This window comes from Lacerta agilis, chromosome 1 (genome assembly GCF_009819535.1).
Source record: "Lacerta agilis isolate rLacAgi1 chromosome 1, rLacAgi1.pri, whole genome shotgun sequence".
In the NCBI taxonomy this organism is placed as follows: Eukaryota; Metazoa; Chordata; class Lepidosauria; order Squamata; family Lacertidae; genus Lacerta; species Lacerta agilis.
Genome location: NC_046312.1, coordinates 30,768,909 through 30,792,696, shown reverse-complemented (window position 1 = coordinate 30,792,696; position 23,788 = coordinate 30,768,909). Strand labels below are relative to the sequence as shown.

Here is a 23,788-nt window from a genome sequence, read left to right as displayed (position 1 = left end):
GCTACACTTCTGATATCTTGTATTCCTTGCTCCCCACCTTTTCCCAAGGAAACATAACTAGTAGAGCTTGGGGGTGGACTCTAATATAGATTCTGATGCTAATGTGGCATCTGTATCAGAATGGCACATTATTTTCATTAATTGTTTAATTAATTGTTTAGCTACCAAGTCAGTGTAGGTCACTGATAAATCCCACTTTATGGATGGCCAGAAAGCAGAAGTTCTGTTGTGCTGAGATAAAGTACGGTCTTAATCCCCAGGTTGCCTACAAAGCAGGTTGTGTAATGCCATGTCATCCTGTGGGGGAAAAAATGAAAATGTGTATTCCTCTCCTTGACACTCTGCAGTGCTTCTGCCCTCACTATAAGAAGCAGCATGGAGATAGCAGGAGGGAACTCAAAACATTACTCTTGCTTTTGATATGTAGTGTGTACAGGTCTAGGATGGAAACATGTTTTTTTTTACTGGAAATCAGATATGCTTTAATTCAACAAATAATATGAAATTCAATGTAGCATAATGCACAAACATGTTGAAAAATGTAATGCTCATAGCATTCTATCTGTATTTTCAGGAGCCTTACTGTAGCTTACATAAATATTGGACTGATTTTGATGTTATATATGGACCATTATTTTGAATCTATTCGACAGTTCACTCAAGCCATTCAGCTGGATCCATTAGATATTAGACCATACATGTGCAGAGCCCAGGCACATCAAAGGGTATCTATCTATTCTTTATCTATGCTGTAGAATTTGTGTGATAGGTGCTCAATAGGTAACTAGCTGCTTTAATACTTACCTATAAAACAATACTGGGACAATGTGCAAGAAATGCAAAGACTCTTTCTCAGTGCAAACAACAGAAGTCCTGGTGTTTTCTTAGTCAGAACCACCTCTCTGAAGGCTTAATTTAGTTCTAAAAACTAAGGAAGAGCATTTAGGGTCTATGGCAGGGGTCAGCAAGCTTTTTCAGCCGTGGGCCGGTCCACCGTCCCTCAGACCATGTGGTGGGCCGGACTATATTTTGAAAAAAAATATGAATGATATCCTATGTCCCACAAATAATCCAGAGATACATTTTAAATAAAAGCACACATTCTGCTCATGTAAAAACACCAGGCAGGCCCCACAAACAACCCAGAGATGCATTTTAAATAAAAGGACACATTCTACTCATGTAAAAACGCACCAATTCCCGGACCATCCATGGGCCGGATTGAGAAGGCAATTGGGCCGCATCCAGCCAAGGACCTTAGGTTGCCTACCCCTGGTCTACGGTGTTGAACATTCTGGCTTTGTTTTTTCCTTGATACATATAAACGCTAGTTAAAACTTCTCACTTGCTTAATTTTTTTTATATTTCCCCATATATATTTGGGGGGGACAAAGGGGAGAACCCTTGCTCCTCTGGACAAAAAGTTTGGAGTCTAACTCCTAGTATCACAGGAGAAGCTTAAATATATATATATAACTGTCCTCTTTAGAAAACCCAAATTAATGTATAGGTCCAGAATTTCTGAATGAATTCTGTAAGTAAGTAAATGTTGGCCAGTTATACCAAGGTACTAAAAAACTGAAGAAATTTGGATTTGAAAATCTGAACATATTATTTACATAAAAGGATTTCCTTTGGCTAGCAGGGACAGTATGATGGATTATGGCACTTCCTTCTGGTCAGGGCAGAAATGAAAGCTGTGGAAGTTTCTTAACAATCAGTTGAAGTTTATTTAATATTAAAAGATATGGATTAAAAATGTTTTTAAAAGGTGGAGGTGGTCCTTGTATAGGAGAACACATTGAATGAGATGGTGGTATCCTGAGACAAAGAATAATGGATATTTGTCTGTTTTAAAATAACAGGTTCATGATCTAAAGAGTGCAATTAAAGATATAAACAGAGCCATTCATCTCCAGCCCAACTCACCCCACTTATGCTTAACAAGGTAAGATTGTTATCAGTTCCTTTTCTCATTTTGTTTCTTTCTCTCCTACTTTTATTGTATTAACACTGTATCATGTAAGCCATTGACGTGATGTTAAATGTGCTAGTACATTTAATGTTTCTTTTTTAACTTAAAAAAACCAAAACCCACTTATTTATCACAAAGTGTCTAGAGTTGTTGAGCTTTTCATTGAGTTTTTTTTTGGGGGGGAGGCAAAGTTGTTGAGCTTTTTGGGGGGGAGCTGCTGACCAAAGTTTTGGAACTTTTGGGGGGGTCACACAAAGGTTGCTTTGCTTTTGGGGGGTACCCCAAAGCTGCTGAGCTTTTTTGGGGGGGAGAGAGAACGGAAATAAATGATGAATAATACCTTCGCCGGAACTAATGTGCAGCATTGACATCATCGTCTGCCAAAGTGCCAACCCCCCCCAGCACAATAAGGGTTAAAAATGAATGCTGTTACGCCCAATCAGAAACAACCACTGACACAGCAAATTGAAAAACAGACCAATTGCCAAACACAATCTCTGGCTAACATCCAAAAAACGAAGAAGAAGAAGAAGAAGAAGAAGAAGAAGAAGAAGAAGAAGAAGAAGAAGAAGAAGAAGGAGGAGGAGGAGGAGGAGGAGGAGGAGGAAAGAAAGAAAGAAAGAAAAGAAAAAGTGGGGAAAAACAACAACAGCGCGGATGGGTCGATGGCAGCAGTGAGGGCTCTGCGTGTCAAGTCTGGCACACGTGCCATAGGTTCGCCACTGCTGGCCTAGGACCTAGTCCTTGTAAATTCCTTGCTTTGACTGTGAAGTCATCATGGAAGCTGGAGCATTGCATTTTGTCAGCCCAAGAGAAGCTTCTACAATGGCTTCAGCTCTGAAGGAGAGGGAGGACTGAATTCAACTTCCCTCCATTAGCCCTGAAGCCCATGCTTCATTGACTCATACCTGAGGGCAGCATACAACTCAGCTGCATCTGCTATTTCTTCATAGGTCCTAACTATGCTTTTAGATGTGTCTACCAAAGTAGTTTGTATCCTTTTAAATTTAGTTTTTAAGTCTTTTAGTGCTGGATAAATAATAATCTTTCATCAGGAATGTTACTCTAATTAAAGTGGGCTTAATAGTTGAGATTATTCAGTGCATAACTGAATAAATAAATGGAATTTCTTAGGGCTTTATTTGACTAAATGAAATTTGCCTAAATTAAAAACAAATTAGCTTGATTGTCAGAATCTGATGGAATATTTTACTTCTAGCATTAGCTCAAGAGCTATTTTTCCAGGCTGTTATGTTACATATGTTTATGGAACTGTCAGCAGCAATATATATATAAATAATGGTCTATTGATTTGTACTTTTATCTGCTTCTTTTGGATATTTTAATATTTATTTTATTTATGTAACTTGCCCCGAGGGTCGATAAAGATAGAGAGTGGGATATAAATATTGTGAATTAGCACATTTTATTCCTAGTAGATATATTTTAGGTATTTTATTAGGGATGATGCAAAGGTTGCTGAATGGTGTTCTTTTTTTCATATGTGGTGGTCTTGTAGTAAGGTTAAGGCTTACTGGGAAATGATATATAATGAAATGAAAAGGATGCTTAAAATAACGTTTGTAAAAAACCCCAGAAGCCTTTCTTCTGGGATTCATAGGGATAGAACTACCTAAATTGTATAGAAATTTATTTTTGTACGTGAATGTTACATGCCCAAAAATGCAAAGAAGAAGTCCAGCAAAGGAAAAATGGATACAAAAAACTTATGGAATATGCAGAAATGGCAAAACTTACCAGAAGAATAAGAAATCAAGATAAAAAACTTTTTTTTTTTTATAAAAGAATGGAAATGGTTTATTGAAAATTTACAGATAAATTGTAAACAGATAAAAACACTGGCAGGCTTATTGTAATAACCCGAAGCTATATAAGAGTGTGTGTGTGTGTGTGTGTGTGTATATATATATATATATATATATATATATATATATGATAAATAAATGAGCAGGCTAAGTTAATTTGGATATGCAGAATATAGTAAAAATAAATTTAAGGAACCGCACAAAAGGGGGGAAGGAAGTCAAGTTTCAGAATGTCGAAATGAATTTTATATATCTGAAAACTATAAATATTTTTTTAAAAAAGGTTACTGAATGTATAGCCAATGAAGAGTTGATAATATTCTATAATTTTTATTCACTCAAATATTTAAATCTTTGTTGTTATTCTATTGATATTTGAAAACAAATAAATAGTTCCATAGAAATTCCAAGCAATTGATATATGTTAAAATACTTCATTTACAGAGGACAGTATTTACTAGAGATGCAGAATTATGCTCTTGCAAGTTTCTGCATATACCAAGTTGCAGAAATGGGTCAAGGTACTGTCTTTTTATGTTTTACTTTTCTGTGTACTGTGAAGCTATGGCCCAGGTCCAAAGGATTACTTGAAACATGCCCAAGAGCACCTGGAACTTTTCTTGAACAGCAAAATCTCATACCCTATCACGGTTGTGTGTTTTTTGGTTGGAAGGGGGGAGTCCCTTCAAGTTCAAAATGGTTTGACTTTTATTTTTTTAAATAGAAGTATTTTTCTACCACCATATCACAAAATATCAGGGCGGTGTACAATGTTAAAACACAATGAATGCACCATTAAAACAACAAAAATGCAGATAATTGTTAAGGTGGTGGCTAGCTAAATAAAAATTGAAAATTAAGTAGCTGAGAAGCCCTGTTGGAATAAAATGGTATGATGGCTGTCTAAGAAATGTAAGCCCAAAGTCTCCTTGAGCATGCAGAACTAGTAATAAGCTAATTGGGAACCACTGCTGTATTATGTTTTATATATGGTTTCTGTATATCACTCTGGTATTCTCTGTATGCCGAGTGCTTTAACAAAAGTTTAATACGTGTCTTTGGCATTCTGAACGTTTATATTAACATTGGCTATGAAGCTTGCCTGTTCTTATGATATCTGTATTTACACATTGAAATGCACATTATTAAATAGGTTGGCCCAGAATGAAGTTGTCCTTCAATATTTTACAGGACCCCTTGAATGTTCGCTTGTTCAAGAAGCACTTGTTCAATCATTTTGTCAGAATCACAACAAGGCCATTGTGTGTGCGATTCTAGCCGCCGATAACCAACCTGATTGTGCCATGTTTGTTCTACTTGGAAAAATCCAAATGAAAGCCAAAAAACATAAGGTTAAAGAAATGCTCTTGTACTTCTGCGGTTTTGAAGGGAACTATTTTTGAAAGCTATAGGGAAAATGTGTGAAGCTGATAGAATTCTGCATGGGTTCTGGTGACTATTTCATTTCTTATTAAATCTCTATTCCTCTTTGCTGTTTTCTGCTGGGAAACAGCATCCTACTGGTTGTCCAATCTTTTCTGCTGTCTTTGTCACTCAATGGTTAATTTGTCAAGAGCTCATTTAATCTCACTGGCCTCTGTGTATGATCCCTATATTTTTATCTGTCTTGGACTTTAATCTGAACTAGAGAAGACTTCTCCTTTTTAACCTCTTCTCCCCTAGCCTTGCCCATACCCTCTTCCACCCTATTTGGGGGTTAATGATACCTCTCTAACTCTGGCCATGGCAGCAAGCCATGCTTCTCTGATATCTGGTGGTCTATGAAGCCAAAGTAAACACTCAAAAATGGAATCTTCCCATGTACTACTGCAGGTGTCACCAGTACTTGGGAAGATTACATTTACCAGGCCCTACTTGATAAATATGTAGAAAAATAATGGCAATTACTCTTTGGATTCAAGGTGCCTGATGAAAGCAGGCCAAGTTTTAGATCATTACTTGCTGTGCAGAAGAAAAAAGAATTTTTTTTAAAAAAATTGGGCAGCCTAGTCCATGACACACGGCAATTGGCTGCAACTAAATCAGTCTTTCTGGCTATGATTTCAACTCATTAAGTTTGTATTTCTGTCTAGCTTTCATTACTGGGATAACCTTAGACCCCCCTTTCCTTGGTGCCAAAAAAGAACTGTATTACCGGTACATAGTCGTCTTTGTGGCAGTACGTACAGTATTTAAGAATGTGGCAAACCTATGCATGTCTACTCAGAAGTAAGTCCAAATGATTTCAATAGAAACTTACTCCCAAGTAAGTGTGCACAGAATTGTAAACGTGTAGAATCTACAGGGTTGGGTATTTACTTTGTTTTTGTTTGTTTTTTTTAAAGAAAACCAAAGTAAATATTTATATCTGTGGTGAAAAAAAGATGGAGGCCACTTTGTTATTCAAAAGGGTGACTGATTCACCATTGAGCAAACTGAGCAGCACAATCACTCTCAAGACTGGGATTGCAAACATCAGTTAACTCTATTTTACACTTACTTTTTATTACAGGATGCTGTAGCCAGTTTTAAACAAGCATTGTGGCGGCTAACTGGTACTGCAAGATCTACACCTAGTACATTTGAGGCTGCAGAAATATATTTTTTTATGGGCCAGTGCTACATGGAGCAAGTGTCCTTAATAGAGGTACATATTTCTTAAGTGTTATGGCATTTTGGTTTTAAACATTGGGAACAAAAGTTTTGATTGTGGAGTTGAAATGAGTTAAAGACTTGAGTGTTGGGATACTCTTTGATGGTAAACTATTAAATTTTACTTAGGTATGCCAGTCAAAGTAATTTGAAGGGAAGGGGATTACTTGAGGGCTATTCCCATTGGGCAGTAGCACTTCAGTCACACATCTTAGGATAGTGCCAACCTAGGCACAGAGACTAAGGGCGAGATTTAGCTACCCTGTTCTGTTTGGAGACCCCAGTGCAAGGGCTCCCTTTGGCACAACAGGGCTTTCCTTTCTCCCCTCTCCCCTGTGCACCTCCCTCAGATCTGCTTTGGAGGGTCAGCAGATCCCCCAGAACAATGTGGGGGGGGGGGTAGGAGAGGGAAGATTAGTGCCATGCTGAATTCCATTCTTGGATCCCTTCTGCCTGGAATATATTTAACCAACCAGCCAGGCTATTGATGGGTTGCAATTACTGGTATACATCTATTGTAATATTGTTTTTAGCTATTATCAGCTTAATATATCTATAGACAGGGGATTCATTTTTTAATAAATAAATGAATAACAATAGTACATCATCTGGTAAAGCAACAAATGTTTAGGATTACAGGATTATCAATTTGCCACTGTTCTTCTCCCATGCTGGCACGATTGAACTTCTAATGCTTGAAGACAGGAATGCAGTTGTGTCTCAGGAACTTCTAAGCAGTCTGTTCCCAGAAGAAACCCCAGTGAAGTTCCTGCCTTTTGTTTCTGGCAATAGCTTAGCAATTCTTTCTGCATTTCTTTGTTCTTCAGGTTTGTACTTTTGTCTGTTTTCTGCTCTATGTGCTCAGGATCCTTTTATTCATTCTCTCAATTATTTCTCTTTCTCTTGTAGCTAGTTTTGTGTGTCTAATCTTTGTGGCAAGTGGAATCTTCCCTTGGCTGTTCCAGTGTCACAAGCTTAATTAATTCTGTGGTTGTCTACATTTTTTTATTCCCTTTGCTAGTTTGTGTGATTGATATTAATTGATTCTGTGTTCAGTTCAAATTTCTTCAATAATTGTCTACGATTCATTCCCCTTTGTGATTGTCATAATTGATTATTTTAATTAATTCCCCTCTGTGACTTGCCATGATTAATAATACCCTGCAGTGATTTTCTGTCTTGAACCCCATGGTTCCATTGGGATCAGGCATGGATTGGCAAGTTCAGACTGATGAGGACAAGGCAGAAGCAGAAGGGGTTTGTGAATAATAGGAACTGGGGATGGGCGTTCTCCCATTTCCTATCCATCCTGCAGAGCAGAGAGCCTTATTGGGGACTGAAGAGGGCATTAAAAACCCACAGGAGATGTCTGAGCTGAAGGTGGGAGTGGCTGAACAGGAGCTAGAATGGGAGGGCAAAACCTTACTGTCTCTGTGAGAGGAATTTCTGGTATTTGAACCATCACCTCCTTCTTTTTCATTGGCACTGCATTTTCATAGCAAAATTGTTGGAATGAGTGCTGAAGAATATAATTAAGTGTCTGTGTACCCTCAATATGTTATGTCCCCCCGCCCCCTTCATATACTATAGAAAATTAACTTTAAATGTTTTATATGAATAAAAGAGTTCAAAACAAAATACAGTGGTACCTCTGGTTACGTACTTAATTCGTTCCGGAGGTCTGTTCATAACCTGAAACTGTTCTTAACCTGAAGCACCACTTTAGCTAATGGGACCTCCTCCTGCTGCTGCTGCGCCGCCAGAGCACGATTTCTGTTCTTATCCTGAAGCAAAGTTCTTAACCTGAAGCGTTATTTCTGGGTTAGCGGAGTCTGTAACCTGAAGCGTATGTAACCTGAAGCGTATGTAACCCGAGGTACCACTGTACTGATCACTTCCACTATGCCCCTTGTGAAAGCCTGCACTGGGTACAGCAGGACATGGTTCATTTTGATCAATTTTTCTAACTTCTCTAAAACATATAGAGCATATATTTTGATCAAGAAGGCTTGTCAAGAGTCACCCACCCACCCTCTTTGTGGCCACTCACCTCATGTCATAACAAGAAAGCTTGTCGAGTGATTTCCTTAAATTGGAATTAAAATACTTTATATGTCCAAACAGCTGGTAATATTCTTGTTCAATTACCAGTAAGTGCAGTATACAAAATGGCCAAATTGGATAGATTTGATTAATTAGATTTTCTATTCCTCTTTCCATTAAAACAAAGCTCAAAGAGGCTAACAAACAATAAATAACAATAACATCATAATACATCCCAGGTACGACATAAGTCATATTATATAAATTAACAAATCATCAGTAAAACAATATCAATATATATAGCACTGTTAGCAAACCAGCAACTAAAAAGTAAGCATCACAGTTACAGCATAGTCAAACTGGGTCAATATGAAAAAATAGGCAGTAAATTGTCTTGTCTGGGGGTAGATAATAGCAATTGGAAGTCTTAATAAGACATTTAACTTCTGTTTTGTTAATATGTGGCCAATTTGGTAATATCTAAAAAATGGTCCTATTTAATACCTCATATAACAACAGATACTGTCTGGGCCTCTTGAGGAGTGTTGTTAAAACCTATTTTCAGAATGTGAGGCCTATTTAAACATTGGAATTTGTCTCTCCATAACTGGTATCGTTTGCCTAATTTCATGCAGTACAAAGTCCTAGAGCTGTAAACATTTTATATTCTTGACAATATATTCTAGACAAAGGGCAATATTTAGTAATACTAACTTTATTGTATTTTTAGGCCTGTGATGCTTTTACTTCTGCTGTCAAGCTATATCCACGTTATGCAGATGCATACTATCAGCGAGGGCTTTGCAGAATGCAGCTCCATCAACCTAAGTGCATATTAGATTTTAACAAAACACTTGCTGTTCAACCAGACCATTTTCAGGTAATGCTGAAAATTTGATTTTTGAAGGCACTGAAACAGAGCTTATCTTATCTCAATGTTCTACATTTAGCAATAAAAATAGTAGATTGCAAATCCCCGGAAAAGTTGATTCTAGTTCGTCTTCATTAAATTTACTTCGTGGTATACCAGGGCCAATGGTGTGGGCTGAATTTCCAAGCCTGCTCATTTAGCCACATCCCTACCTATCCAAACACGTACCGGTACACCTCTGTATAGGCATTCTGTGTCTATATAGTAAGAGGCATTCATTAGCATGCAAGCAGTTTTCTAGAGGCCTCTGTTACATTCCTATTTAACATCTCTGGCCAGGTACTCATGCAAAAGGGGGTCCTTCTGCAGAGTGAGGCCTTCTGGACAAGGTAACCAGAAGATTGCCTAAACTGCTGCTGTAGTTGGCCACTGGAACCTGAAATGCTGTTTTAAATTGAGAAATTTTAAAGTTATTTGTAACCCACCTCACCCAGAGGACTTCACTCTGAAGATCCCCCCTTGGCTCTTTCTTAGAGCAAGGTGAATGGAAAAACTTCTAGGAAATGAAAAGAAAACAAAGAAACAAATAAAGCGAGGTAACAGGAGGAACAGGAATGAGGAGATGTCAGGGTGAAAGAGGAGGATGTTAGCTTCACTAGCACCATAAAGAAGACTGAGCAGCAGCAGAATTACTAGCCATTTCAGGCAGCGTAATGTCTGGTACTGGGCTTGTTGGTATTTGTTTCCTTCTAAAATGTGTTTGTTTCCATCTCTAATGCTTTTGTAAAGGCATATTTAAGTCGTGCTGCTTACTATGGATGCAAAGGAAGATTCTCCAAGGGAATAATGAATTGCAATGAAGCCCTCAGAATTGAGCCTAGAAGCGTGAGAGCCTATCTTTATAGAGGAGCACTGAAGTTTTATAACAGGGTAAAAATGTTGTCTTATTTTTTTGTGATGAAGTATGTTGCCTTTTGCAGGTAAAGACAGATCTTTGGAGTACACTGCTGCTCATTTTAAAGAAGAATCAAAAACTTATGATTAACACACCAATGTAGTAATCAGCCTTAACTGAACATATTTTTGAAAAATACGGTGGGATTCAATGTCAATAGAAGCCCAGTTTCCCCTTGCACAACAAGTCCCCCATCCCTGCTGCTTGTTCCCCTGAAATTAATTCATTTTTTTGGGGGGGGGAATCGCTAAAACAGTGCATGGGGGGCAGGAGGAGAAGGGGGCTGTACCTATGCCAAGCCAAAATGCTTGCTCTGACACAACAATCACATGAGTACAATGTTGAATTCTTCCCATAGTTTAATAATAATTGCCACTTGTAAGAAATAGCACACTTTCATGTCATGAAGGTGGATCCGAGTGTTTGTTTTAAAAATAACTATAACTATAACATTGGTAACTGTTTTAGGGAGACAGTATGAAATAATATAGGTGAGGTAATATTGTAAAACAGCTTTTCTCAGCCTTGGGTCCCCAGATATTTTTGGCCTACAACTCCCATCATCCCTAGCTAGCAGGACCAGTGGTCAGGGATGATGGGAGTTGTAGGCCAAAAATATCTGGGGACCCCAGGTTGAGAAAGGCTGCTGTAAAATAAACGAGCCCTGTGAAGCTTATAAACTTCTGCCCCTTTCATCTGTCCAATCCCTGAAAATCTCAGGGTGCTTTTCCCAAAAGAACTGTCTTGCTGGATCAGACAAAAATCTGCTTTGATTCAAACAGGAGACACATGCCACTACAAGCAGGCAATAGGTGATGGTCATTCTCTGTTTCCAGCATCAGTTAACATATATGTATTCTGCCTTTGAATATCAAGCTTCCATTTACAAGCTTGATTAATAAGCTTTGTTAGATCTGTTCTGCCTCTTATATCTATTTTTCTATCTAACCATTTTTAAAGCCCTATAACCTACTGGCCATCACTATGTCTTATGGCGGTGAAGTCCATAAATTAATTATGCCTTGTGTGAAGAAATGCTGTCCTTAATCTCCTGCCAGGTAACTTCACTGAATGACCACTTGCATTATGAAAGAGAAAAATTATCTCTGCTGTTTTCACCTTCATAATTTTATAAACTTCCAAATTTCAACAGATATCAATAGAAAACCTGCCAACACAGGATTACATATAGAGGAATGTGCAGCGATATTCATTTATACAGAATATTTGATGATTTTAGGTAATATGACTAATGCTATGTCATTTTTTTCCTATAGACTTACAAACATGCTGTTGAAGATTTAAGTAAAGCTATAGACCTAGAAAATGGTTGCATTTTGGCATATTACAATAGAGCACTTTCCTACCACTGCTTGAAGGACAGCAAAAATGTATGTTTCTTTTTAAAAGAGCAGTCACATAATACTTTTCAATTGCTTTACCTCTATTTCTGAATCTGAATGTCCTGCTTTTATTTTTAATTATCATTCCTTTTTCCAATTTATGACATTTGTTCACTTACTGTGTTTACTAACTTCAGTCTAGAGTTCTGTGTACATTGTAGCATTTGCATTGAGCTCTTATTCCCATTCACTTTAGGTGGAAGGGGATCTTCACACTGTGTTACTTTGTTGGTAACGGCCTCTGCATTTGAATCCCTGTGGTAGCTTTCCCCAACATGGCATCAGCCTCAGATAGCATAGTCAATGCTCAGAGATTATGGGAGTTACTTGCTACAACGGATGAAGGGCACCAAGTTGGGGAAAGGCCATTCTATGATTTCATAAATTTATAGCATCACGTTGACAGACCCTTGCACACCTTAAGAACCCACAGTGATGTGAATAGATGACTGCAAAAGCACATTTACCGGTAATATGGCAAATGACAAGTGGTTGTTCTGCCTGTGTTGATTTTAACTTTGTTGTTGTCATGATGCCAATATTTGACAGCAAAAAGTGCCAGTTGCTTTTTCTTGCATTTTTAGTATTTATATCCCAAGCCTATTAGTGTATGAATATTCTAACCAGTGATGTGGGATGTAAATTTTTCCTAAATGTAAATTTTCCATGGTTTTGCTTTTCCATGGAAATCTTTCTGTTTCATAAGTTTATTAGTTAAATGAATGGATGCCAGTTGCAAATAAAATATTAGGCAAGCTTAGATGTTTTTGGCCTTGTTTCCTAAATATGCACACTGAAAAATTTCCTATGCACAAATTGCCCTAATTTTGCTAATTCACATAGGAAATTCTCCCACAAAACCCACATCACTGGTCTTAACTGTTTCCCTACCTTTGCACCCCATATGAGGAATACTTTGATGGTTGGTTCATAAAAGATTTGCTGAATTTGCAAATTCAGTGAAAGAAAAAAAGCCTGCATTAAAAAACCGTTTATTTAAATGCTATATTTTTCTTAATTTGCTGTATTTTTTCTTAACTTTATCTATGAAAACCAATAAAAATTACTTAACCAATAAAACTTAATCAGGCACATGTAACTACCGCAGTTAAAGACAGATTTACTAAGATGACCAGAGGTAGTACAAAATCAATAGCCTTGTGATTAAGCAGATGGTGCAATTGGGAAATTCCAAGGTCTATGATATCATTTTGTAGTTTTGATGATAAGTTGACTTCCAAGGGTAGCTCAAGGCACTCTTGTCAGCTACAGTGCCATGGTTAAGGTCCTTTTCTTTCCCCAAATCGCCAGGTTGGGAAGAATAAATTGCTTTTAGCTATGCCAAATTTGTTCTTAATCTCTTCTCCCTTGTATTTCATTTACAGCAAACTTTATAGTCACTATAGTTCATGAAACTAAGGCTAAAACAAAATATTGAAAATTAATTATTTTCTCTGAACTTTGCTGAAACTTGGAAAATTGTACATTTAATTCTTTGTTAAACACCCTAGTAAAGTTATATAGTATAAGCCACATTTCTTGAGCCTTTATTCCAGAAATAGCGAACCTCTGACCCTTCAGAATTTGTTGACTCCCATCAGCCACACTCCGCATGGCTAATGGTCAGGGAGGGTTGGAGTTGTAGCTCACTCAGTACCATCTGGAGGGCCACAGGCTTCTCAACCCTGTTTTATTTCTCTAAAAAGCAAACAGGTAATTAATCAGATGGAGATTAATAATAATAATAATAATAATAATAATAATAATAATAATAATAATAATAATAAATTTGTACCCCGCCCATCTGGCTGGGTCTCCCCGGCCTTTCTGGGCAGCTTCCAACAAATGTCTTTATACAGGATAACGAGATTCCATATTTTGCACTATTTACTAGTTACTGTGTCTATTTTTACAGGCTTTGAAAGATTATGGGATTGTTCTTCTTCTTGAGGCCAGCAAGGACATTGTTCTGAAAGTGTTGATCAACCGTGCCTTACTCTATGCAGATTTGAACCAACATGCTAATGCACTAGAGGTACAGACCTAACTTAATCATGTGCTGTTAATTTCAGTAGGTCTGTTCTGAATAAAGCTTAGTTGCTTGGGCACTCAAGAGGGTGGTGACCAGTCAGCTTCAGATATTCTTGGTGACGGCTGTTTATCTAGATTCACTTCATTCTGTCTTTAGGTCCCGGTTTGGCTTTGGTCTCCCTGATGGACGACTTCTTTCTGTAGTGAGATGAGAGAGTGCAGCTCTGTTGATTCTCCTAGATCTGCATTTTATTGGAATGACTTTATGTACTGAGGGTGATAGCCACAGTGGTGTGATGGTTCCAGTCCTAACCAAAGGGCCAATTCCAGAGGGTGGGAAGTGTGTGGCTTCTACTCAGCCCCATGTAAATTGGTTTGTGGGGTCGCACAGGATTCTATTTTGTCTCCCCAAAGCTACATCTATATGGAGCTGCTGGGTGAGGTGATTAGGGGGTTTGGGTACCATCAATATGCAGATGACACCCAGCTCTGTTTCTTCATGTTATCTGAGTCAGCTGAAGATGTGCAGTTTCTTGTACATCTGGTGTCTGTCTGCTGTGGTTGGCTAGATAAGGTCTAGTAATTGGAAACTGAATCTGGAAATGCTCTGGTTAGATGTTTCCTGTGTCAGGGAACTGGGTGAATGACTTGTTCTTGATGGGAATGCATGTCTGGACTGATGTTATTCTAATAACAGTCTAAAACCTGGCTGTTTACAAAGATGTTTGGGGGCTGTGACTGATTTTATTCTGTTAGTTGCTTTATATCTGGTCTATGTGCCATGTTTTAATTGCTGTTGATTGTTATTTATTGCAGACTTACTGTTCCCTGCACTGAGATCTCTGGATTAATGATGGGATATATATACTTAAAATACAATTTAAAAACTTTCTTTTTTTTCTCAGAAAGTGCTGGTTTTCACTCACAGCTAGCATTATAGGCACTTATTGGATGATGCTTGTGACGTCAGTGCCGGGTGCATCACAAGTATTTTCTTTCTCTGTTTTTAGGACTTTGCAGAAGTAGCACTGAGTAAACCAAAAGACGGTAAACTATTTCAAAATATTGGACACTGCTGTCATAGGTAATAATACCAAATAGTAGGAATTTAGAATAAATGTTTTGATGCCTTGGTTTACAGTAGAGTTGGCAAAGCAGAAGTTGAGGAACATTTCAATTGCAATGGGTGGTTTCCTGAGCAAGAGGTTGAATGGTTTTCTTGTGTGCTTTTAGTTCTTAGGCCCTGTAGCTCTGCTCTTCCCCACAGGCTTTTCACTTAGGGCCAGATCAGTTCTTAGCATGCTAGCTGGGCAGTGGCAGCAGTCCAAAAATTACTGCCATTGCCTTTTCTCCAGGGCTGGTCAAACCAGAGTGGGGATGCTCTAGTCTGCACTGCAGTTCAGGAAGGGCACAGAAAGTGTGTGAAAAGAGCAGCTATTCTTCAACCCCTCTTCAACTCTGGACAGGCTGCAAAGGGTAGATGGAGATTTGGAGTTTCCTCAAAGGGCTCCCCACCTCTACAGAAAGTTTAGTTAATTAAAAGGAACAGCAATCAGGGAGCACCTTCCATTTCAGGTTGGACTGTATAGTATATGAGGAAACTTAGCCCTTCATGCTCAGCTTCCCCCACCAAGTCTCAGAGAAGCTTCCCATAGAAGACGAAGGAGATCAGTCAGATGGGTGGTAACAGCCTGAACAGCACATAGATCAGATTTTAAAGTCAAAGTTCTAATCTGCCCTTGTATCCATAACAGGATGTTTACAATAAGAAAAATGCTGTTTTGGTCTGCTTCTGAACAAGTTCACCTGATCAGCACAATAACTGTGACTCATGCTTGAAAAAGTAATATAGATGGTGAAATAAATACTATAAACCATGACAAAATAAACCTTGTGAGAATGCATTATACAAAAACGAGAGGGTTGTTTCGGCTACAAATTATATTTATGGTCCTGGTTTCTGCACCATTGCTTGTTCACTCATTTTAAAGTATATAATGTCAAATGTTGCTAATAAAACACTTAATTTCTAATGTATATTGATTTTCAGACTTCAGAAATACGAAGAAGCTGTGGAGTCATTTTCAAAGGTTATTGAAATAGATCCTTTTTCTCTGGATGGCTATATTGGACGAGGAAATGCATATCTAGAATATGGTCATGAGAAAGGTACTAGACAAGCCCAGAAAGATTTTGCGAGATCAATACATCTGAATCCATTGTGCATAAAGGCCAGACTTTGTGCAGGATACAGTTTGCAGGTAATGTATTGGTAACTGTGTCTTTATAATATCTGACTGCACTCAGCAACCTTAAACTTCCTCTGACAATTTAGGGCATTCACTTAAAATACATAATAAACATTAAAGATTTAAACACTTTTCTTAAGGATAAAATAACCAGCACATATAAGTGTGATTGTAGGTCAATTATTTCCATTTCTCATATCTAGATTAAGTCTACAGTATTTTTAACCAGTAAGAAGAACTGATGCCCTCTGATTTATGTAAGATCTGTACCTATTGTACACAGCACTCTTAACTGTTGGAGATCAATAATAGAAAGCAGTACTATTTTCCTATGAAATTCATAGGGAAAAGAAGCAGAGTAGGAGCTGTTTTCCACAGTTCCTGTAGTGCAACCTGTAACTTACCATACTTCTCAGCTTTATCCTGCTGGCAGTGTCACGAGGTGTACCACCCTGCTGTATATGTATCGCCTCCTGTGAGGTCAGGACATGTGTCCATTTAAAATTTGTGTATACCTTAAACCCTTTTGCCTAATAAATAACCTGTCACATCAGGAAGTAGAAAAATTGGTTTCTTACATGGAAATGAGAGACAGAGGGTATATGGGCTTTAGGCAGGAAATTTACAACTATGATCCCTAAAAATAAACCATGTTAAAGTCCGGACTAGCACCCTTTGTCACAGCACTGGCAAAGTGGTTAAGGAGAAAGAAACTGGCAGACTCATAGAGGTATGAGACATTCCTATAGAAGATCAAAATATGAGGAGGAGCTTCTACATCTAGCCTTGGATCTAGAGATTCTGTGCATGGCAATTGGCTCATGGGGTATTCCTGCTGACAGAAGGGGGGGGAGCAGCTTTCACTAATTCTTCCTGCCACCCCCCTATGCTCCTTGGAAATCTGTTCTGAGCTACATAGCCCTTCAGAAAGGTGTAAGTAAGTGGGTGCTGCAGTGGGAAGGCAGGATTGGAGAAAATACCTCCATCCCCGCTTTCCACCAGTTGGGGTCTCTGCTGGATCAAAGATCCTCCTATGAATGGAAGAAACCTTTCCACAAATGGAAGAACAATTATGGATGCAAGCTAGTGGAAATGTTGATGTGTTAGTCCTAAAATGAAACTCTTTGCTCTTTAATGCTTGCGTAATACACCGCTCAACTGATTGGAATAGTTCTGCATTAACTGAGCTATGAAAAAGGAAATTACAAATTACTTTTTCTTTGCAATACATATAGTTCACTGTTTTGCTATTGTGGTTTGTCATAAAGCAGCTCTCTACACATTGTTTTGAAATAATGCTAATTTAAATTAGGATACAGCCTTTTGGCAGTTTTGTCCATATACTTTCAACAAATACCTACATGGCAAGTCGTGTGTTTTCAGTCTTCACAGGCTTCTGTAACAGCTTCACATGCTTCTTTGTAACATGCATAGAATTGCACAGTTAGTGAGCAGTTCTAAAACTAGCCCCCAACCAGTAGGTAGGGCAATGCAGATCAGTGGGGTGGGGGAGAGGAGGCAGATTGGTGCATCAGCCTGAAGCTCCACGGTGATTGGGTGCAAATTGGGCCTAGTGCCATCACCTGATAGCAGTGGGGCTTGTTTGGGATCCAAGAGGTACCAAGGTGGCTCAGATCCTCTGTTGGAACTTCTTTTTTCAGTGCTCCACACTGACTGCTGACAGGAGAGATCTTGCCAACAGTGCATCTGCCCACATGTTTGTTGCAAGGGAGATTGGAGTACGCTATCCAGAAGGAGGTTGGCACCAACAGAGTGATGTTAGTTGGCATAACTCAGCAGGTGATGTTTGCATCACTCTGCAGGTGATGGGCCAGCAAAGGCTGGCAGAGCTCCAGACTGGCACTGAGACTATTGGATTTCTGTGCCCATGACATTTGCTGGTTTTCACTTTCTCCAGTATATAATGGATAACGAGCCTGAGAACAACACAGGTTTGGTTTTACTGGATAAAATCAAACTATGAGCCAGTGTGGTGTAGTGGTTAAGAGCAGTAGACTCGTAATCTGGGGAACCGGGTTCACGTCTCTGCTCCTCCACATGCAGCTACTGGGTGACCTTCGGCTACTCACACTTCTCTGAAGTCTCTCAGCCCCACTCACCTCACAGAGTAGTTTGTTGTGGGGGAGGAAGGGAAAGGAGAATGTTAGCCGCTTTGAGACTCCTTTGGGTAGTGAAAAGCAGGATATCAAATCCAAACTCTTCTTCTTCTGTTTAGAATTGTAACATGTATTTTACTTCATTAAAATCTGATTATAATACGACAATTCAGGGTTCATTTTCTTGACTTCTTTTACTGACTGCCTACTGGTTCAGGATGATGGAAAATGTAGTCCAAAATATCTTGAGGGGATCAGTTTGATGTTGGTTGTTCTAGGCATATTTTTAAAGGTGAGAGTTTTTTGTTTTTTTTTACTATGTCTGATTTTGTTACTAGTTATGTTAAATTATTGTAGGCTCTCGGAAAGTTTAAGAAAGCTTGGGACCAGTTTTCAGCAGTTCTTTATATTGATCCCAAGTGTTACATTGCTTATGATGGGCGAGCTGTAGTCTCTCTTCAGATGGGCGATACCTTTGCTGCCTTTCAAGATACAAATGCTGCACTCAAGGTAAATATTTGATCTGTTACTGATCTTTTGCAGTATCCTCCTTTGCTTGTAATTTATACCCTTCATGTAAACTCTGTCTTTCCACATTTTCTCCAATTTGCTTATAATTTGCTCTTTATCTTTGACAGTTACTCATATGCACCCAGCCTTTCACAGGCTGGCGTACAAGACATGTATGTGATGGATTGCTTGTCCCAGTTTCCCCCGGTTCTCAGGGCAATTCTGCAACATTCTTTTTACTGCTCATGTGTGAGAGAGTTGACTTCTCTCTCTTATGTTAGTTTTCTTAACTGCAACTGCCACAGCATTTCATAGTGCCCATTTCCATATCATGCTGTAAAAGGCAAGAGGGGCAGAGAGAGTGGAGGAGGGCGGCTTCAGGGATATCATAGCTGGCAGGGAGATTGAGGGTCTTGGTGAAGGAGAGTGTCCACCTTTAGGAAGAGGGAAATATTCCCTTAGAAGGGATCCATTCCTTGGGGGAGAAACATCTATCCTCTTGTGCCAAAGATACTTCTCTGGTGGATGGATGGATCGCGGCAGTGGGTGATATATGATTATTAAGAATATAGATAATTGCGGACAGTGCTTTTTTCTGGGGGGGTGCAGGGGTACGCATACCCCTAAACATTTTGTGAATCTAAGTTTGGCCTCATTGAGGGGCAGTATTTCAATATGACTGATTGTGGATGTGGTGGGCATACAGACCACAGGGTGAATTGCCTGCATGGCATGAAGGTTGCAGATGTTGCCAGTTGCCTAGATAGCATGGTAGATAGTGCTGGGGAAGAGTCAGTGGTCACGGTGTAGGCACCAATGACATGGGGAAATGTTATGCCCATCATGGGTATTAGCCATTTCAACAAGTGTACTCTATGCATGGGTGGGTTTCCAAGTTTAGTTTGCACTTCTAAGTTCATTCTCATGCATATATTTACTCTGTTCCTGTGTATAAACACCTCAGCTTTTAGATCATAATTTGAAGGTAACTGTCAAGATCAAGATATTACTGTCTATTTCTAACAACTATGTCCTTTATGAGTTCTATTCCTACAATTTTATTTATGTTGACTATATTTCAGGTAACTACAAGTGCAGAGCTGCTTACTAATCGAGGTGTCATTAACCAGTTTATGGGATATTTAAACTGTGCCATGAAAGATTATCAGCAAGCTATCTCCATTGACCCCAGCTATGCTTTGGCATATTTCAATGCAGCAAATATCTACTTTCTCAACAGGCAGTTTTCACAGGTCTGTATTTGATTCTGTACACACTAATTTTCCTTAACTCTTTTCCTTGGAATGGTTTGCTTGCATGATTTCAGTTAGTAGAAGATTTTTTTAGCACAATCCTTAAAAAGCATTTTTGTCTTAAAGCTCAAGGACGGGTGACTCACATCCTGATTTTCCAGACTGACTGGAAAGGTACAAGTTTTGGAGTGGAGGCAGAAGGGAGAACTATGCTAGAGACTAAGGCACTTCCCCCATATGGCAGTACTGTGGGGTACTGGGTAGTTGTTTGCCCTACAGCAGTGCTCTGTCTACTGATCTGTCAACAGCACCAATAGCAACAGCAAGCATAGGAGGAACTAGCAAATGCAAGGCTGCAGGATCGTGTATATGCTTGGATGTGTTCATACCACGCACTGGGATTTATGTAGGATTATTACACAGTACTTAAAATTTTGCATGGCTGAAATAGCTGTTTGGTGACAAAAAGGCCATTCCCAGATATTAAATGAATATACTCTACTTCTGTAGCTATAATTAGCATATAATTAGTTAGAAATGACAGCTGATTGTAGGACCAACCCTGTTGAGTAATGTTTTTGTATTATATAATCCCCATGCAAAGAAGAAGGCAGTCTTTAGAAGGAAAGGCAGCCCTTTCCAGCATTCATACTCCTTACCACCATTGTTACTGTTGACTTTCCTTCTTCTCCAAAAAGACAATTTGTGCACGTCAGCATTGATATAGATGCAGCAGTTGAAACTGATAGTCCTTTCCTCTATGTGTTTTTTCTGGAAGTCCAGAAAAGTTCATTGCTGAAAAGGAATAATAATTATTATTTTGTCATCAAAAGTACTGCCAATGGATTATTTGTTTGTTTCTAGAATTTATTAATTGCTTCACATTTAAGCAGTTTTGAAGTGATATACTGCAACAACCTTTTACAAAATGACCACATGTGAAATAATATTAAGAACATATCAAAAGCAATATAAAATACAGTTCTGTTATTTCATAAAAGTGGCAGTAGTCATGGCTCAGATCAAACAGATTATTCCTTTGCCCCAGGTGAAACAATAGTACTGCAGTCAGTTCACACCTGATACTACTATTCTGCAGCTGTAGTGGAAGTTTAAAGTGCAGGGGGTATTGTTCCTGTTTGTTAGTATGATAAATAAAGTTTTGCAGTAAATCAACAACTGAAAAAAATGGGATGGCAGAGAAAACAACAAAATACAATTGTTTGGAATGAATGAGCAAATTGTGCAATTACTGGAGAAAACAGCTAGACTGGAATACAACCAGGTTTCCCTAAAACAGAATTCTTCATGCATTTCTCATGTTGTTCGTGATTTTATAAAACAAAAGTAATAAGCAATTTCAAAATGTATATACATTTTATTCATTTTTTAGGCAAATAACTATTATTCCAAGGCACTTATGCTTGATCCAACAAATGAATCTGCATTCCTAAATCGAGCTATTACTAATACACTGTTAAAGAAATTTGAAGAAGCAAAAGCAGATTTTGAGCAGGCAATTGGCCTCTCTCCTTTCTCGGCAGCAATATATTTTAACAAGGCAAATCTCTACAGTACATTGCAGGAATATGAGCAAGCTGAGGAAGCCATTTCAAAAGGTAAAAAGTACTCAGAGATACAGTGAGAGCGAGAGTGAGAAAGAGAGAGCGCTATTTTAGTTTATGTACCTTCCTATTCTTTTAAAAAGGCATTGCAAAACTTCAAAATAGTCTGGTAAATTATCTCTCTGATCCTGATGGTCAGAACTACAGTATGTAGCCCTGCATGAAGCATAAAGCAGGTTGTGTAAACTTTCAATCTAGATGTGTCTGCACAATCATGTATAGTTTGGTCAACAGTATGAGGCTTCAATTGTGTTTGGAGGTGGGCAAACTGCTTTTCTCCTCCTTCCTCTTGTGATGTCACACTGGACCCAGGTAGGTTTAGCTCCCCCTAGTGCTTTTTTCCAGCTCTGATTCTGGAAGGGACCCCAAGGTACGTTTCTGCCTTTTGTTTGAAGCAGCAGCAAAAGAAATTATCTGTATTTTTAACCTATGAGACAGACTAAATATCAAAATAGAATAAATTAATATTTAGACTATCTTGTCTGGACTTGTTTCTGAGTAGATATGAAGATGATTGCACAATAAACTCTCTATATCCAAATTATGCAAGCACTTTCAGATGAATATTAGCCTATCATTCTTATTTACTCTGAGAAATCGCTAATAACAATGCTAACTTCTTACAGCACTGTCAATTCAGCCGTATGATTCCCTGATGTTTAAACTCAGAGCTGATATTCGTGGCAAGATGGGTTTAATGAAAGAAGCTATTGCTGATTACAAGAAAGCTATCAGTATCCAGGAACTTATCAGTGGGTGAAAATATATTTTTGGTGTAGAGTAACATGATCACCTGTATTAGTTACTTTTCCAGTTTATGCTGAATACCGTTTATGTTTTGTTACTGTATGTACTGTTTATACTAATGTATTGGTCTCAAATTATCTTACATTTTAACTATGAATGTCTGTACATATTTTATTTATATAACTGAATAGGAAAACTTAAATGAAAAGAACAATGAAAACTATCACTTGACTGTAGTAAAGAAAAAAGTAGTTGACTTATTAGAGAAATGTAAATTATAACCTCTTTGTTTCTCCATTTTTAAGGACTAGATTTGCTGAAACTTCTTTAGCTGATTTCCCCCCTCATTTAACCAATATGTGGATACTCAAAGTATAATATGGATAAAGCTGAATACAAATGAACAGCTATAATAAAATGGTGGTTTGTTATGTTATCCTCATGTATTCTAATTCAGCAAATACTGACTACCCTTAATACCCATTCAAAAGGGGGGCGGGGAACTGAGAGTGCAGTGCACAGAACATTCCAGTAAGAGCCATTAGAGGAGTTTAAAGGCCGAGAAAGCTCATTCTTCAGAACAACTGTGTCAGCATATAGGGTGATGTGTTGGTGTGTTGCATCCCACAGTGTACAAGTATGGTCCCCGTGCTCCTGACTCTTCAAGGACATTGCAAAAGCAGATGCACCTACCCCCAAAATCCCACGGGCTCAACCAGTCTATGCTAGGATAGGGCAACTTGGTGGATATGGAAGGAGAGTTGGCACTGCATCTGATCCTCTTCGAACTGTATTAATTTGTTCAGTTGTTTCTTTAAATCATTTCTATACCACTTCACATTCCCAAAGGAATCTCCAAACATTTGTTTTTAAAAGCTGTGCAAGAAAAACAACCACCAAGAATCTTCCTTTCTGCCAGCCTCCTCCACTGTCTATTACAAAGTACAGGGGCAGATAATAGTTTTGCCCCCAATAGTTAGCCATATCTGAGTTTTATATATAAGGTATAAAAATCTGCCGTGTGAAGCTGATAAAACATTAGTTCATGTCTATAGTTATATAATCTTTGTAGGAAATGTAGAATTGAATGTCAAGAAGATGGTTTGCTTTCATAACATGCAAACGATCTCCCACCTCGGTTTCTCTCAGGGTCATTTACTTATCTTTCCTCCATTTTCTTTCTGGCTGTTGGCCTTCCCTTGTAATGTTTGTGCCACATTCTGTCTGATTTTCATTCTCATTCCTTTCTTTTGTTTCTTGCACAATATTCTCATAAAACTAATCTAAACTGATGGGTTTGGGGTGTCATGGAAAATCAGTTTTGGAGGTTATGGGTTGTATTCAATGTAGCGCAAAGTCACCAGCTCTCCCAGCACAAGGGATATTCTTTTCTCAATGGAACATTCCCCCCATACACCCTCTAAATCTGTTCTGAGGGTTCCCCCAACTACCAGAGCAGATTGTGGGACAGCATGGGGCATGCACAGAGGTAGGGGAAATCCTATTTAGTAGCCCTAATTGCTACCACAAT

General features: G+C 38.5%; 1 protein-coding gene across 1 annotated transcript in view; it reads left to right on the top strand.

The window, feature by feature from the left end:
• Positions 1-22,373, top strand: part of LOC117043462 — a 34,628-nt gene extending 12,255 nt beyond the window's left edge. Inside the window, exons 8-22 of the mRNA XM_033143144.1 lie at positions 575-725; positions 1,866-1,948; positions 4,246-4,322; positions 4,993-5,153; positions 6,314-6,448; positions 9,227-9,376; positions 10,157-10,297; positions 11,600-11,713; positions 13,641-13,760; positions 14,767-14,840; positions 15,807-16,017; positions 18,480-18,632; positions 19,715-19,885; positions 21,279-21,504; positions 22,137-22,373. Coding sequence (XP_032999035.1) covers positions 575-725; positions 1,866-1,948; positions 4,246-4,322; positions 4,993-5,153; positions 6,314-6,448; positions 9,227-9,376; positions 10,157-10,297; positions 11,600-11,713; positions 13,641-13,760; positions 14,767-14,840; positions 15,807-16,017; positions 18,480-18,632; positions 19,715-19,885; positions 21,279-21,504; positions 22,137-22,270 — 2,101 coding nt within the window. The 3' untranslated portion in view covers positions 22,271-22,373. The remainder of the gene's footprint in view (positions 1-574; positions 726-1,865; positions 1,949-4,245; positions 4,323-4,992; positions 5,154-6,313; positions 6,449-9,226; positions 9,377-10,156; positions 10,298-11,599; positions 11,714-13,640; positions 13,761-14,766; positions 14,841-15,806; positions 16,018-18,479; positions 18,633-19,714; positions 19,886-21,278; positions 21,505-22,136) is intronic.
• The last annotated feature ends 1,415 nt before the right edge of the window (positions 22,374-23,788 follow it).